Source organism: Leopardus geoffroyi, chromosome A3, assembly GCF_018350155.1.
Source record: "Leopardus geoffroyi isolate Oge1 chromosome A3, O.geoffroyi_Oge1_pat1.0, whole genome shotgun sequence".
NCBI classification, from domain to species: Eukaryota; Metazoa; Chordata; class Mammalia; order Carnivora; family Felidae; genus Leopardus; species Leopardus geoffroyi.
This window is the reverse complement of record NC_059336.1, coordinates 89,115,040-89,133,199: the sequence shown is the minus strand read 5'-3', so window position 1 is coordinate 89,133,199 and position 18,160 is coordinate 89,115,040. Positions and strand designations below refer to the sequence as shown.

Sequence of the window (18,160 nt, the reverse complement as noted above, 5' to 3'; positions counted from 1 at the left end):
TATTTGCCATTTCTGATGCCATTCATTCATTAATTAATTCATTCCTGAGGATTTGAGTTTCCATCTGGAATCATTTCCCTTCAGCTAAAGAACTTCCTTTAGCATTTTTTATAGTGCAGATGTGCTGGTCTTAAATTCCCTTAGTTTTATCTGAAATGTTTTTCTTTTACTTTCATTCCTGTATTAGTTTCCTAGCACTGCCATAACAAAGTACCACAAATTGAGTGGCTTAAAATGAATTTACCATGTCACAGTTCTGGAGGCTAGAAGTTCACAATCCAAGTGTCATCTAGGCCATGCTTCCTCTGATACCACTAGGGGAGAATCCTCCTTTGCCTTTTCCTGCTGATTTGTCAGCACTCTTGGCTTTCCTTAACACTTGCAGTTGTAGCACTTCAATCTCTGGCTTCCTCATCACCTGATATTGTTTTCTATGTCTTCTGTCTCTGTCTTGTCCTCTTCTTAGGAGGACACTAGTCATATTGCCTTAAAGGCCCACCTTGATGCAGTATGACTTCATCTTCAATACATCTGCATTGACCCTATTTCAAATAAGGTCACATTATGAGATGCCAGGGTTTCGGACTTCAATATATCTGTCTAGAAGGTGCAATTCATCACGTAATTCCTGAAGGATATTTGTTACATGTAGAATTTGGGATGATTACATTTTTTCATTTCATTTTCTTTTCTTTGACTTGCTGGCCCCTGTAGTTCTCATGAGAGATAATAGTCATTTATCATGTATTTCTCCACCATATATAATGTAGAGTTTTTTCTTAAGGCTTTCAGATTTTTCTCTTGATCTCTGATTTTCAGTGTTTTGACTCTGATGTGCATAGGCTTGATTTCTTTGCATTTATCTATGTTAGGATTCACTGAATTTCTTAACTCTGTTACTTTATGTTGTTTATCAAATGTAGGACATTTTCATCTATTATTTTTTCCAATTTTTTTTTACGAAATATTTTATTTCTCCTCTTTTTCAGGACTCTAGTTCTACTTACATTAGACCTTTTGCAGTATTATTCCCCATGTTCCTCTGGCTCTGGTTTGGTGTTTAATTTTTCATTTCTTTCCTTTATTTTCTGCTTGGATAATTTTTTTTCATCTGTCTTCAAGTTCACTGACTTTTTCTTTTGTTATCTCTATTTGGTTTATAAGCCCATTAAATGATAAATTATTTCAGACATTGTATTTTTTAGTTCTAGAATTTCCCTTTGGCTCTTTTACATAGTTTCTATTTCTTGGCTGAGATTTACTATATTTTCTTTTTTTTTTTAAATATTTGTTTTGATAGAGAGAGAGGAGTGTGAGTGTGCATGTGTGAGCAAGTGGGAGAGGGAAAGAGAGAGAGAAGGAGAGAGAATCCCAAGCAGGCTCGGTGCTGTCAGCACAGAGTCTGACAGGGGGCTCGATCCCACCGACTGTGAGATCATGACCTGAGCCAAAATCAAGAGTTGGTGGCTTAACCAACTGAGCCACCCAGGTGCCCCAAGATTCACTGTATTTTATTCATTGTGAGCATATTTTTCTTTATCTCCTTAAGTGTAGTTATAATAACTGTTTAAAAATTCATCCAGTGAATGAATTGAATGAAAATGATAAAAAGGGCATAATACATCTTTGGAAGAATGAAAGTAAGGAGGTATACCCAACATTGGAGTACCTAAATATATTAAGCAAATACTAACAGATCTGAAGGGAGAAATAGACAACAGTACAATAATAGTAGGGGGACTTCTGTAACTCATTTTCAACAACAGATAGGGCAGTGGGACAGAAAATCAATAAGGAAGCATTGCACTTACACTATATCTTAGACCAAATAAATTTAACAAACATATACAAATTATTCCAACCAACAGCAGCAGAATACACATTCTTCTCAAGCATACATGGAACATTCTCCAGGATAGATTATATATTAGCTCACAAAACAAGCCTTAGCAAATGTAAGAAGATCGAAGTCATACCAAGTATGTTTTCCAACCACAAAGGTAAAAAACTAGAAGTCAATAATAGGATGAAAACTAGAATATTAATAAATGTGTGGAAATTAACCAACAGACTCCTGAACAACCAGTGGGTCAAAGAAGAAATCAAAAGGGAAATCAAAAAATATCTTTAAAGAGACAAAAATGGGAATACAACATACCAAAACTCGTGGGATGTACCAAAAGCAGTTCTTTGAGGTAAGTTTATGGCAGTTAATATAAAGATGACAAACAAACAGCCTGACTTTACACCTTAAGGAACTAGGGGGAAAAAAGGCCAAACTAAACCTAAAGTTAAGAGAAGGAAAGAAATAACAAATATCAAAGCAGAAATAAATGAAAGACCAGAAAATCAATATAAAATATCAATGAAACTAAGACAGCTTTTTTTTTTTTTTTTTTTTTTTTTTTTAAGATGAACAAAATTGATACACCTTAAGCTAGACTCTAAGAAAACAATACAGGAGTCAACATCAGAAATGAAGGAGGGGACATTACAACTGACACCACAGAAATACTAAGGATCATAAGAAATCAGCAATTGCAAACAAATTGGATAACCTAGAAGAAACAGATAAATTTATAGGAACATACAACTTACCATGGCTGAATTGGGAAGAAATAAAAAATTTGAATAGACCAGTAATAAATGAGATTGAAGTAGTAATCAAAAACCTCCCAACAAAGAAAAGTCTAAGACCAGATGGTTTCACTGGTGAATTCCACCAAACATCTAAAGAAGAATTAATGCTAATCCTTCTTAAAGTCTTTCAAAAATTTGAAGAGGAGGGAACACTCCCAAACTCATTTTATGGGGCCAGCATTACCCAGGTAAGGGCACTAGAAGAAAAGGGAACTACAGATGAATATACATATAGATGCAAAAACTGTCAAGAAAATACTAGCAAACAAATTCATCAGCACATTAAAGGGATCATACCATGATCAAGTATGATTTGTCCCTAGGATGCATGGATGGTTCAACATATTCACATCAATAAGGGTGATACATCACATTAATAGAATGAAAGGTAAAAATCATATGATCATCTAAATAGATGCAGAAAAAAAGCACTTGACAAAATGAAACATCATTTCATCATAAAACTCTCCACAAATCGGATATAGAAGAAATGTACCTCAGTATAATAAAGGCCACATATGACAAACCCATAGCTAACAGCATACTCAACAGTGAAGGTTGAAAACTTTCTTGCTAAGATCAAGAAGACGACAAGGGTGCTCACTCTCAATACTTCTTCTGTTCAATATAGTACTGGAAATCCTAGCCAGAGAAGTTAGTCAAGAAAAATAAATAACAGTCGTCCAAATTAAAAAGCAGTAAAATTGTCTCTGTTTACAGGTGATATGATCTTATATGTAGAAAATCTTTACATGTTCCACCAAAAAACCGTCAAAACTAATGAATTCAGTACAGTTTTAGGATACAATATCAATACTCCAAAATCAGTTTCATTTCTGTACACTAACCATAAACTATGTTTGAAAGAAATAAAGCAATTTTATTTATGGCAGCATCAAGCATCATAAAATACTTAGGAATAAATGTAACCATGGAGATGAAAGAGGTGAAATATCTATACTGGAAATTACAAGACATTGATGAAAGAAATTGAAGAAGACACAAATAAAGACACATCGCATGTTTACTGATTGGAGGAATTAATATTGTTAAAAAGACTTTAGTACCCAAAGTGATCTACAGATTCAGTGCGGTTCCTATCAAAAGTCCAATGACATTTTCCAAAGAAATAGTTTAAAAAAATAATAAAAAAAAAACAGTCCTAAAATTTGTATGGAACTACAAAAGACCTTGAATAGCCAAAGCTATCCTGAGAAATAACAAAGCTGGAGACATTATTCATAATAGCCCAAACATGGAAACAACCTAAGTGTCTATCAGTGGATGAACGGATAAAGAAAATGTGGTGTATATATACTAGAGAGTATTGTTCAGCCATAAAAAGAAGGAAATCCTGCCTCTTGTGACAACATGGAATGAACTTGAGGACATTATTCTACTTTAGAAGTCAGATAGGGAAAGACCAGAACTGTGTGGTGTCACTTATATGTGAAATGTAAAAAGCCAAATTTATAAAAACAGAGGATAAAATGGTGGTTTTCAGGGCCTGGGAGGTGAGTGGAATGAGGAGCTGTTGGTCAAAGGGCACAAATTTCCAACTGTAAGATGAGTATGTTCTGAGGATCTAATGTACAGCATGATCACTATAATTAACAATATTACATACTTGAAAGTTGTTAGGAGAGCAGGTCATATATGTTATTGCCATGCACAAAAACGATAATTATGTGAGTGGATGGAGATGTTAGGTAACCTGTTGTAATCATTTTGCAATATATATGCATATCAAAACAGCACATTGTCCACCTCAAACTTATGTAAATTATATATCAATAATATCTCAGGAAAGCTGGAAGAAAAAAAAAGAAAGCACTAGGAAGAGTGATAACTAATATAGCAGGGTGTATGAATCCACAAGTGAAAGTATAAACAGAGGTACGCGTGGAATGGAGAAGACAGTTCAGGACATATTGGTGCCTCCAGTGAAGCTGAGACTTTGGAGGTATGAGTTAATAATAGATGATGGGGTAAGATGAGGGACTTAAAAATAGTGTGATTTGTTGAATGTTAGTGTGCAAAACAGTGAATTCCTTTTCTTTCTTCTGTCTCATGCATGGAATATTTGCACTTAGATTCTTAGATGGAAGACTAGAAGATTCTTTTCTAGAGAAATTCATAAAAGACTGCCATGAAGTGCCATTTGGATTTCACCAGTAAAGAGGTTATCTCCCTCCTAGTACTCCCTAAAGTGAAGCCTGCTGGTTGACAAGTCTTTTCATCCTTACAGATCTTTCTGTCAACTCTTGAGTGGCTTATTGTTAAATATAAATGGCCCCCAAGGATTAACAGACATTTCAGGGAAAAAATATCCAACTGGGAAGAGAGAGACCCAAATTTACCAATATGAGAAAGCAAGTAATAACAATAAAAATTATCAGGAGGGAGCAGATAATGCAGAAACAGTAAGATGTTAAAAAATTAATTTGTATTCTCAACAATTAAAACAATTTTTTCAATATAAAAGTAGTACAAAGATCATCAGGAGGTTTTATAGGAGAATTCACTGTCCATTAGGAATTCCAGACAAAGGAAGAAAATGATCAGGGCAGTAATATGAGAAAATCCCCTTTATTCTGTGGGACTCAAATACCCAGGTTCATGGATAAATTACTTACCTAGCATAATGAACAAATGACACAATGACTAACACCAAGGTATGCCATTGTGAAATTTACAACAAGGTAAAGAGGTTTGAAAAGCTTCTAGAGAGGAAATGTAATGTCTTATACAAAAGAATGAAGATCAAAATGACATTGTCTTTCTGGTTAGCAATAACGGGTACTAGAAGACAATGGAACAATGCATTCCATAATCTGAGGAACCTTGAATTCTATACTCAGTTAAATGTTTTATCAGTTTATGTGAAGATGAGTCATTTTTTGATTGCAAGGACTCAGGAAATTTAACTCTCATATTTCATTTCTTAGGAATTACTTGAAGGTGTGCTCCAACAAAATGTGGGACTAAATTAATTGCAAAGTAGATATAGAGTTTATGAAACTATGTCTCTAACCCCAGTGAGATGTGAAAGTAAGTCCCCTCTAGAATGATATTTATGAAGCAGGGCCTACAGAACAATCAGCTCAGGTTACTTAAACCTGTAGGAAAAATAGGGTCTGGATAGGGTGCCTATTATGATAAGCTTTTTGAAGAAATAAAGATTATTACAGTTAGAATATTAGAGAATTTTAAAAAATTAGAGAATTTGAAACTCAAGGAACAACAAAAGCTATAATCAAAACAAAAACGTATAATCAAATATATATAGTCATCGTATAGATACATCCTGTAAGACAGGATGCTTACATGACATAATTATTAACACTGATTATTGCTTTAACTTAAAATACTATGCTGGGAAGATAATTGATGAAGCGGAAAGGTAAAAAGGTAAGGAGTCTAGATTTTTTAAAAATTAATTCATTTTGAGAGAGAGAGAGAGTCAGAGAGCAAGCTTGCGAGCAGGGGAAGGGCAGAGAGAGAGAGAGAGAGAGATTGAGAGAGAGAGAGAGAGAGAGAGAGAGAGAGAGAGAGGAGAGAATCCCAAGCAGGCTCTCAGCCCAGAGCCCGAGGTGGGGCATGAACTCACTAACTGTGAGATCACAACCTGAGCTGAAACCAAGAGCTGGATGCTTAACCAACTGTCACCCAGGCACCCCTAAGTGAGCTAAGTTTTTACTCTAAAGTATAAGGGTATTATTTAGAAATGTGGGTATAAAATGTTAACTCTACAGAACAGAATTGGGGTGTAGGAAAAAGCATAAGGAGGTTCTACTTATTATCATAAAATAATATTAGTATTATTGGATTTTTAAAAAAACCATGAACTTATATTCATTTGGCAGACATTTAAAGTGAAATAAATTGGGAAAAGATGAAGTTTTAAAAAAAATGGAGTTGGTGCAAAATAACCATTTGAATGAGTGGTTTTCTGTCTCTATGTAACATTCAAGGTAAGTTGTAGGAGGATTAAGCATATTAATGTAAAATAAATGATAAAAGTACTAGAGGAAAATAAATACTGATAAAATTGTAGAGTGGACATTAAATCTTTTTACATAGCCAAATCTAATTTATTTATTTTCAACATTTATCTTTTCATCTAGATTTTCTACTTCTAGAAATTCCCCTAATAAAATAATTAACTATACACACAAACTTTTAGCTCTGGAGATAGTCTGTGCAGCATTATTAAATAGCAAAATATTGGAAGCAATATAAATCTCTTATAGTAGGTTATGTTTAAATAAATGTGTTCTTTTAGTCATTCATTCATTCATTCATTTATTGAAATTTATTTATTTTGAGAGAGAGAGAGAGAGCAGAAGAGCGAGGGTGGAGCAGAGAGAGACAAGGAGAGAGAATCCCAAGCAGGCTCTGCGCTGTCAGTGCAAAGCCTGACATGGGGCTTGAACTCATTAGTGACCTGAGCCCAAGTCAAATTGGACGCTTAACCAACTGAGCCACCCAGGCACCCCTAAATAAATGTGTTCTTTTAAATGCAATACAATGCAAATATTGTAATAGATGGTTTTATTCGTAGAGAAGTAGATTTGTGATATATTTTTGAGCAAAAAGAAAATTAAAAGAACTTTATTTAGTATGGTTCTTTTTTTGGCCTACCAGTATACATGGTAATTGCTCATAAATAGAAAATGCAGATAAGCAAGAAGAACAGTCTTTTACATGCACAGAAATCTTTATATGTGGGGTTGTCATTCATCAAAATAACTGATATTACTGAGTGGAGATTTTGATAGATTTTTTTCCCTTTACTTTTTTGTAATTTATTTTATAATTAATTGTAATTAACATATGTTTGTGTGTTGACAAAGGAAAATGGTAGTGTTTAAAAGAGCAGAGAATTCTAATTTACAAGAGAATTCTGTAATTTTACTATTGTGCCATACAAAACGTAACACCCTACATGTAGTACATCTTATTGCAGTGAATTTTGTTAATGCAAAAACATCCCCCTTGCCATTGAAATATAAAATATAGGTTTAAAAATTGTTTTTTAATGTTTATTTATTATTGAGAGTCAGAGAGAGACAGAGAGTGAGCAGGGGAGGAGCTGAGAGAGAGCGAGACACAGAATCTGAAGCAGGTTCCAGGCTCTGAGCTGTCAGTGTAGAGCCCAATGCAAGGCTTGAATTCATGAACCGTGAGATCATGACCTGAGCTGAAGTTGGAGGCTTAACTGACTGAGCCACCCAGGCGCCCCATATAAAATACAGATTTAAATATGAACTGGAGACTTTCAAAGGGCTAAGGATCCCAGTTATAATTTAATTAATTAGAGAGAGTAAGAGACAGAGGAAGGGAAGAGAGAGAGAGCGGGAGCAAGACAGAGAGAGAGAGAGACAGAGAGAGAGAGAGAGAGAGAGAGAGAGAGAGAGAAAATCTTAAGCAAGCTCCATTCCCAGCATGGAGCTTGATGCAGGGCTTGATCTCACAACTGTGAGATCATGACCTAAACTGAAATCAAGAGTAGGGTGTTTAACCGACTAAGCCACCCAGGCACCCCAGGATCCCGGTTATAATTTCAAAGGGAATGTAGTGAACACCTTCCTCAATTAAAAAACAAAAAGTTCCAATGGTATCATAATCCTAGATTTCTCATCTTACTGATGGAAATTTTTGGGGATCTGATTAAGTTACATGCAAAACTGTTTATCCCTCATTTATTTATGTATTTATTTATAAAAATTTTTGGAGGGTTCCTGGGTGGCTCAGTCGGTTAAGCGTCTGACCTCTGCTGGGGTCATGATCTTGTGGTACGTGGGTTCGAGCCCCACGTGGGGCTCTGTGCTGACAGTTCAGAGCATGGATCCCACTTCGGATTCTGTGTCTCCCTCTCTGTCTATACCTCCCCCACTTGCTCTCTGTCTCTTTGTCTCTCTCTCAACAATAAATAAAGAATAAAAAAATTAAAAAAAAAAGAGTAAAAAAAATTTTTTTTAATGTTTATTTATTGTTGAGAGAGAGAGAGAGAGAGAGAAAAAGAACATGAGCAGGGGAGGGGCAGACAGCAAAGGAGACACAGAATCTGAAGCAGGCTCCTGGCTCTGAGCTGTCAGCACAGAGCTGGATGCGGGGACTCGAACCGCCAGATCACAACCTGAGCCGAACTCGGACCCTTAACACACTGAGGCACCCAGGTGCTCGTTTATCCCTCGTTAAAAGTATTATACAAAGTACACATACATGTATACGTATATACACTCCTATGGACACTGATATACAACAATAACTTTTTAAATATGATCTTTCATATGTTGCTTTTCCTTAATTTTGAATCACTATCTTGTTTTGTTTTCTGTTTGTTTCTTTGAATTGGATATTGGAGCTGGTTGCCAGAGCTAGTGCTGGTAAATGTGCAGAAACTCTGTTCTGATATTGCAATTTTTTTGTACTTCTCTTGTTTGGTGAGATTCAAAGAGGCAACTTTAGATTTTTTATATCTTGATCTTGACAGTTATTTTCGTGGTTATTATTTGGGCCTCAGACTTAAAACAGAGGTCATAGTCCTACTTCACTTTATTATCGTATGGGATATTATTTTAGCTTTGGTTTCCTTGAGGGAACCTGGGAGGTTGTATTTGAGTGGTTTATTCAAGCACATGATCTATCAGAGTAGGGGTCAGGAGGAGTGAGAAGAGAAGTTGGTGGAGTCCGTACAATGTTACATTTGTAGGGCAGTCTGGTTCTTTAATCCATGGGGCCTTCTGAGAAGCCATATGGAACTGATGGCAGTGGGAGAGACAGAATGGGGAAGCATTTATCTGTCAGCTCTTTGGTCAAGGCTGTCTCTCTTCTGGGTTAAGACTCATGAATGCTAAGTAGTTCTGATGGTGCTCAAAGCCCCAGGGCAGGAAGGAAGCTAGAGGTATGGTATAAGTGTGAGAGCTGGTTTCAGGTTCTACTGTGAGACATTGTCCAAGGTTGCCCACAACAGGTTGCTGATGCTCTACCTGGAATAAGCTGAGGCTGAGAGGATCTGAAGTGGAGCACAAGAGGTGTTTGGTACAGATATCTAGGCCTTAAAATGTAGTACGAATGCAAAATTGAGTGGCAGTGTGTAGCAATATTAGATGCCATTAATGATAATGCATCTAAATATTGCTAGCTCAGGTGCTTCCATAGCAGATGGTAAAACAAGGCTCCTATCTTATTTTCAGAAGGATGACAGGTGGAACTTAAAATTCTCAGTGTTGTTTTTGTTTTTGTTTTTGTTCTTTGTAGATAGGGATGTTACACAGAGAAGGAAAGAACTTACCCAAAGTTATAGAATTACTGAGTTTAAGAGCTTAGATTTAAAGATGTGGCTTGCTCCAAGAAGCCTATACATATACAGATACACACACACACACACACACACACACACACACACACCCTATAATTGAAGTTTATATAATTATGTCAGGTCTCCAAGCCTATAAGCCTAGACCTCTCTTGTGATTCTAAAGGTCATTTGTATGTGTTTCTTTAGTCCACTAGAGGTCAGTATTGGGTTGATAAAGACTGGAGACTGCTTTATTCACAGAATTTTAACTGAGTCTTACTGCTAGGTACCATTGGAAGTGGTATTTCACAATAACTTAACTTCTTAGGATAGGTAGGGTACCTCACAGACACGTTTTGACAGTTTTAAAAGTGTCAAAAGATACATTTTTAGGTTAATAGTCCAGATTAAGTAATTTGTATAGGCGTTCCTTCCCTCCACCCTTCTCTTTTTTGTTCCCTCTTTCATAGGTAGGAAAACATCCAAATCATCTCTTTTATTGAACTAGATTTCATTCTTACATATATTTCTTTTGTTGTCTATTGCCTTTATATAGTAAACATTTATATAAATTTACTCCGTATATATCACTGTGTCTGGGTTTGGAGGATTCTAAGAATGGTAAGATGTGTTTCCTATCCTCAAAGAGAGAAGAGTTACATGCTGAAGGGCTGTACTGGCCTGGTTGTTTTTTTTAACCCGTCTACCTGGCACGTTTACCAAGCTCATCTTCTCTGTCTTCTTTCAACTTATTATTTTCGTGGTTTTTATGATTTGTCACCATCTAGTCATCAAGACCAGGATCCTGGAGTTATTCTTATTTCCTTCACCTCTTCCATGTACTTCCATGTATAACAGAAATCAGTAAGTTCTGTTACTTCTACTAGTTATCTGTCTGCTGCCTACCTTTAATTCAAGTCCTCATCATTGTTGTTTGGACTGTTACGGTGATCTATATTAGTTTTTCTGTTTCTAGTCTTTACCTTCTCCCAGTTGACCACTCTTCTGCTCCTGGAGAATTTGCCTGAATTAGAAAGCTGATGTTGTTCTTTCCTGCTTATGTTCTTTCATTGTTTCTCCATACCTACTAGTGAACCTTGAAACTGCTTTGTATGGTTTCTTTATCTCTTGGTAGTTCATTATCACTTATGCTTTTATACAAAATTACTTATTCCTTGGGTGAATAATGTTATTTCACATGCGGTGATCTTTTCTCATGCTGTTTCCTTCCTTCTGGAATGCTTATCCTTTTTACCTATCTCCCTTTGTAAAAATCATATTTATCTTTTAAAACCACAGTTTGCTACCCCTTCCTCTGTGGAGTCCATTTTTAATCCCCTCCACACATATATGACTACTTTCTCCTATGTCCAATTATTGTACCTGTGTATCTGTTTTTCTGCTTATTACACTGAATTTCGGTTACTTATTTGCCTATCTATGCTTCCTGTAACAGTATGACATGAGGTTTGTGAGTCAGGGACTCCATCTTATTCTTTGTAGACCCAGTATGTAGCACAATGCCTGGTACCAATAGATATTCAGGACCTGTTTGACTGAAAGTAGGGATGCGGAGAGGATGCTCTGGGAATTAGCACAGTGAGAGGAGGCTTCCTAAAGGAAGAAGAATTCTAGTTGGGATTCAGAGTACAGGTTGGATTCAGGTGGGGAGAGGTCATCCGCTAGAGAAATGGCATAATATTCGTAGTATATTAAGTGGTAGAGTTTGATCCAAGTGGAAGACTCATGTTGGAGAGTACTGGGTAAGTACATTGGAAAATTAGGTTCAGCTTCCATTATGGTGGAGTCAAAGGGAAGTTGGGATCGAATTGGGATTTGTACTTTTTGAAATTTTTCCTCCCACTTCCCCTCACACTCAATTTGTGTGATGAATAATGTGGTTTAAGAAGAGCCTGGCTATAGTATGCAGGGGAATTCTAATGAGAAGGTGATGAGTTCCATTTTAGGCATGTTGGAAGTGAGGTGGAGAAACTCACAAGCAATATAGGCAATGTGCTACTGGAGATGTGCTGCTGGGTCATGGGAGACTGGTAAGAGAAGAGGGCTTGAGGGAGAAATCTTGCTTAATTTCTATATATTAGGAAATCAGAGAAGAATATACATGAGGAAATCTTGAGGAAGAGGTAATTAATGTGTAAAAATTGGTCATGAAGAGAATGAACAATTAAGAAAAAGAAAATACCTCAATACTTTCTAATGTCTGCTTGTCTGCTTGGCACCTTCTCCCCCAACTCTAACATAGGAGGCAGAAATTGGTCAGCTGCTTCTTTGGCTCATGGTTATAAGGGTTGTCTTTGGAGGGACAGAATAAATGGTCCTGGTGAGATAGTTTAGCATGGTAGAAAAGAGCTTGAAGGGCTTTTGTTGTTGTTTTTTTTTTTTTTCATGGACTTAGGATCCCATTTTAATTTTAGCATATATTACATGTATTTATATACTTACATCTGTATTTACTCTTTCCCACTTCATTCCAACCCCATAACGTATGGTTTGGATAGATGGTAATTTTCATTTGCATTCATAGTGAGTAATATCCTAGTATTTCATTGTTCTACCTGTGATTCTTTGTTTCTGACTTGGCCACTTCTGCTTAGCAGATCTGCTCTGACTGCTCTTTTATGGACTGAAGCCTTGATAATTTTGACAGGACCCCAAGTTCTGTTAAAGCCTTAGAATACAACTTGCAGTGCTTTGATTTCTAGCAGAGGGTTTGCTGTCTTAATTTGCCTATTTGGCTGAAACTGCATTCCTTCAAATTGATGGGAACACCAGACGCCACCTGAAAAGAACAAATCATAGAAGACCTAAAATTACTTCGATAGGATACTTTCAGATTTGTATCATTTCAAGTTTAAATGACAGTACTGAAGTGTGGCTTCTCTTGATTGCTTTTGATATGCTGATAGTATTTTATTGATTATGAAGAAAAATAAATGACTTGGGATTGAATGGAATAAGACCACCTTATGAAAGCTTTTGGTTTTGTTATACTGAAGAAGATAGGCTTAAAGGACAAGCAATCACTGTAGTCCTGGGCTTGCTTTTTTAAATATGAAAACTCTAGGAAGTTCTTCCTTCCTTTGTGCCTTCCCAGAGACCTGGATCCCTTTTTGTGTGGTTTGCTTGAAAGTAGAAAAGAACTTATTACTTTTGAGAGAGATAGAAAGACTATGCTATCTAATTTAGGGGTCAAATGCTTGGAGGACAGGTATGTTTTATGTACATATGTAAATTAAATGTTTTTGGATACCCTCTCTATCTCAGTTTGTTACTGAAGCCATGTATATTTTATGTAAGTCAAATCAAAATATCAGTGAGTATTATGCATAGAAACAAGTTTGTCCATTGATTCAAATCTCTGGAATGTAGATTCTTTTCATTTTCTTGGCAGAAACTAGCTCACATAGTTCAAGTTTTTCTCTGTCCTATTATAATTGCCTCATTTAACCAGTGCCTGGACTAACATCTTATACTTAATATTTATCTTGAATTTTTAAAAAGTATTTATTTACTTAGAGAGAAAACAAACAGGGGAGTGGCAGAGAGAGAGAGAGAGAGAGAGAGAGAGAGGGGAGGACAGAGGATCTGAAGTGGGCTCCGCACTGATAGCAGAGAGCCCGATGTGGGGCTTGAACCCATGAAATATGAGTTCATGACCTGAGCTGAAGTCGGGCACTTAACTGACTGAGACACCCCAATGCCCCTTATCTTGAATTTCTTAATGTCATTCAGAATATTTGGAGACTTTTATTTTCTCCAGAACTAATTTCTGCCTGTCACTGTGGAAAAATGTCATATATTGATTCAGAAATGTATATTTTGAGAGGCCATTCTTCTTCTTCTTCTTCTTCTTCTTCTTCTTTTTGGCATTGGAATGTGAAATTTCTTTATTTTTAAAAAATTTTTAATGTTTATTTATTTATTTTTATTTTTCCACTTTTATTGAGGTATAAGTGACCTATAAGTTCTTAAGCTTTGTATCTTGGGATATACCAAGTATTATGAAAAAAAAACTGGAAGTTCCATTATGAACTTTTGGAACATGCTCAGTTAAACCAAATTAAAGAAGTTTCCTTAAAAAGGATTTCTCTTACTTTTTATTCTGTTAATGTGCATTGTGGCTCCAAGACAGCAGTGTTTCCCATTTACTTGACAACAGAACCTTTTGTGGGGGAAATATTTTGTCATGCTTTGAGGGACTGTGGGTAGAGTAGGAAGATCTCTGACCCGGAATTTGGGAAATCACACATTGAACTTCTGATTTACCACCAACTAGCCTTGTGATCTCAAACAGATCCTTTGCCTTCTAGGCTCAGTTTCCTAAGTAGTGACTAAGGTCATACAGCTCTAATACTGTGTGGATTACTACTTATGTTGTTGACTGCATCGTGACACTTTCCACCTCTTTGTATGTATTAAAACCACACCATCTGAATCTATTTTGTAAAGTTGAGGGGATTACGTTTCCTTTTTATGAAAGTTCAGAAGAAGAAACCCTTTAAAACTTTGTTTTCCACAGATAAAGGCCATGCAATCCTGAAGGATTAGTTAGTTCAAATTATTAAGATGTTTCATTCCCCTGATTACATTCTATTGGTCTCTTAATACCACAGAGATTATAACCACTGTTCTTAAGAGTCTGCTAAGCTAAAAAGTTCTTGTCTTTCTTCCCTCAACCACAATGATTCCACTATGGCATTTATCTCATAAGAGATACATATTTAGTCATTTGCACTAATCTCTTGGCTACTTATGTGAAAAAGGGTAGATTGTATTTTTGTGATTATTTACTGGGTATATTTGGAAAGTCTAATGATAATATTGATTATCTTTTTTCTTTCTGGGGAAAATGAATCAAGATGGGTAACATCAGGGTTAAAAATGTATACATTGAGGGACACCTGAGTGGCTCAGTTGGTTAAGTGTCTCTTTGTTTCGACTCAGGTCATGATCTCACGGTTCATCAGTTCAAGCCCTTCCTTGGGCTTTGCACTGCCAGCATGGGGTCTGCTTGGGATTCTCTCTCTCTCTGTCTGTCTCTGTTCCTACCCCATTTGCACTCCCTCTCTTTCTCTCTCAAAATAAATAAACTTAAAAAAAAATTTTTTTTTGATGTTTTTATTTATTTTTGAGACACAGAGAGACAGAGCATGAGCAGGGGAGGGGCAGAGAGAGAGGGAGACAGAGAATCTGAAGCAGGCTCCAGGCTCTGAATTGTTGGCACAGAGCCCGACGCGGGGCTTGAACTCACGAGCTGTGAGATCGTGACCCAAGCTGAAGTCGGATGCCCAACCGACTGAGCCGCCCAGGTGCCCCAATAAATAAACTTTTAAAAAACATTTTAAAAAATATATGTTAATATGTTTGATTTTATTTCTGGGACTAAAACTATGAATTAAGACATTTTGTTGTATTTTTCTTTAAGATACCAGTTTGTTCAATATTAGAAGTTCTTTGAATGCTTAATCAAATTTTGTTTCTTTTCTCTCTTTCTTTCTTTTTGTAATGTGTGCATATGTGTTTCTATCCTAGGCTCAGCAACAGAGAAACCTGGATAACATCGTCTTGCAACAACCCAGAATAGGTAGCAAGAGAAAATCTAAGAAAGATGCATACACAATTTTTGATACAGAGATAGAAAGCACTAGCCCCAAGTCTGAACAGGACTCAGGAATTCTGGATGTTGAAGATGAGGAAGATGATGAAGAGGTAACCAACATTTCAACTGGGGAAAGGGGACTAATTACTAGGTTTAAATGTAGTATATTTGAGATGTGATGAAGAATTTATCTATGTAATATAGTTTGTGTGATCTTCTGCATCACAATTATCCACAATTAAATTTAACCCACAATCAAATTATCATTTTAAATTCAGATGAGCCTCAACTTAAGGAAACTGAAGATGCACCATGATATCTTAGAATCTAATTTTTTAGATTTTGAATACAATCATCCACCTTTTTTTTTTTTTTTTAAGTTTCAAGGTTTTTGATTGTATACTGACTGGGCACTACATTAAGGAAAGAGTAGAGTTTATCTGACCTAGAGAAAGATCTAGATGACCTCCACTGAAACTGGAACATAGCTACTTGAGATAAAAGATATTATTTTATTTACTTTTTTAATAGTTTATTTAATTTTGAGAGAGAAAGCATAAGCACGGGAGGGGAAGGGAGAGAGGGGGACAGATGATCTGAAGCAGACTGACAGCAGAGACCCTGATGTGGAAGCTTGAACCCACGAACCATGAGATCATGACCTGAGCCAAAGTCGGATGCTCAACTGAGTCACCCAGGTGCCCCAAAAGATAGTATTTTAAACAGTGTGTGCAAATAAAGGGATCTTAGACTGAAAATATAAAGAGGCTTGAGAAAGTTGACAATACATTTCTGGAGGAAATAAATAGGAGTGCTTATAGAGAATTTGGGAATTTTGTGACATATCTGTAACCTCTTAAATTAGTTCTGTGTCACTTTCAGGTAAAGAATAAGATTGAGTGGCTTCAGTAGTACATATATTTATGTCCTGATTTGTTGTTAGAAGTACATTCAGTGGGTTTTTAAAAATAAAACTACTGTGACGTTTGAGAAATCTTGTTAACCTGTTTTTCTAAATACCATTTGCATAAACTGGATCAGTTTCTTTGTGAATGTAGTGGTTAGGAGCATGAACTTTGGAGTCATACAGATTTTATTCAGATTCGGGCTTTGCCTTTTAATTCAATTTTATTTTTTAAAATTCTCATTAAAACTCATATCATTTACTTTTTAAATGTCCACTGACATGTGTGAGGAACCATTTATGCCTGCACTCTGTAACCTGTTTGCCTTCAAGTGCTTGTCTGCTTTTCATTGTTTCATGTCTCCTGATGAAATTGGGTTCACTGTCTTCCCCACCCGTGTTCTTTGTTCTGTCCTCCTGCCCTTCTTATTCTTTATTTTCCTCTCCTCCCCAAAACTATACCCCCAAACTTGTCACTGTCTAATTTTGTAATCTTAGATAATTGTTTAACCTGTTGGAACTTTAGTCTTCATCCATCAAGTAAAGACAGTAGTCTCTGCCCCGTAGAATTGCACAAGTGTCTGCTCCATAAAAGGTAGTCAGCAAATGTTAGTTCCTGTCCTGTTGTTACTCTTCTTTGCCGACTTCTTTTATGTTTCACTACCTCCATATTCGTCGTCGGGATATGTTTATTACGTAAATGAGGGACATTAGTAGGTAATAATGCGTGAAAGTTCCATCAAAATCCCTATTGTACGTGGATAAGAAATAGAGCGAAGAAAAGAATCAGGCGTTTGCCTATACCTGTAGAAATAAAACGGGGCAGAGAAACTTGATCCCCCTGAGTGTTCGGCATTGTCTCTTCTTGCCTGGAATGACTGATATGGTAGGATATGGGTCCATCCTGGAGAGCAGATTGTCAGGTATTAGGCCCATCACTGATGACAAGTTATAGTAGTACTACAATCAAGCATCAGAAGCAAGAAAGACCAGCTAATGCCTTTTATTTACATTTTGGGTGCCTGTTAAGGAAATTATATTCTATCAGGCACTATGACCTAAGGAAATAGAAGTTAGACATAGTCTGTGCCTCTGCATAATACACGCCTCAAAGAGATGACTAGATGATAATATGAAAGAATAAAATATATGCATAGTGCTGACATATAGTGAGAACCTTATGGATGTAAGCCATTCTTTATTATAAACTCACTGAAGATCCTGGGCAAATCCTTTTTAATTTTTGTGCTCTATTTCTTTGTTTTGTCTTCTGAGGTCCAGAGAAGATAAAGAAAGTGGGACTAGTGAAATGTGTTGAGGGTTCCTCATAAATGAAATATTATAAGAATGTACTTGGAAGTTAACATTTTAAAATGGTCATGTATCCCAAATCAAACAGAATCCTGTTAGACTTGCTGATTGAGCTCTTACAACAAGAATTCAGCACTTCGCTGTCATCTAATGGCATCCTATCTTAAAAAAAATCCTACCTTCTATTTATTTACTTCTCAGTTTGAATCTTCTTCAAGTGCACATTCTTAATCTCAAACCTCATGTAGAGAATTATTTATTTAGATGTCTCCAAACTGGTTTCTTGGCATAGTTCTTGCATGGTGTGAATAAATTCTTCAGATAAGGTCTTTCGTGACCCACTGTGACGTTCTGACCTTCATTCTTGTCATTCTTCAAC

General features: G+C 36.2%; 1 protein-coding gene across 7 annotated transcripts in view; it reads left to right on the top strand.

Annotated features, from left to right (window-relative positions):
* Positions 1 to 18,160, top strand: part of EXOC6B (exocyst complex component 6B) — a 616,021-nt gene that overhangs the window by 239,753 nt on the left and 358,108 nt on the right. For all 7 annotated transcript variants that reach the window (XM_045446460.1, XM_045446458.1, XM_045446457.1 and 4 more), the window contains one exon: positions 15,500 to 15,676. In XM_045446460.1, the coding sequence (XP_045302416.1) occupies positions 15,500 to 15,676 (177 nt within the window). The remainder of the gene's footprint in view (positions 1 to 15,499; positions 15,677 to 18,160) is intronic.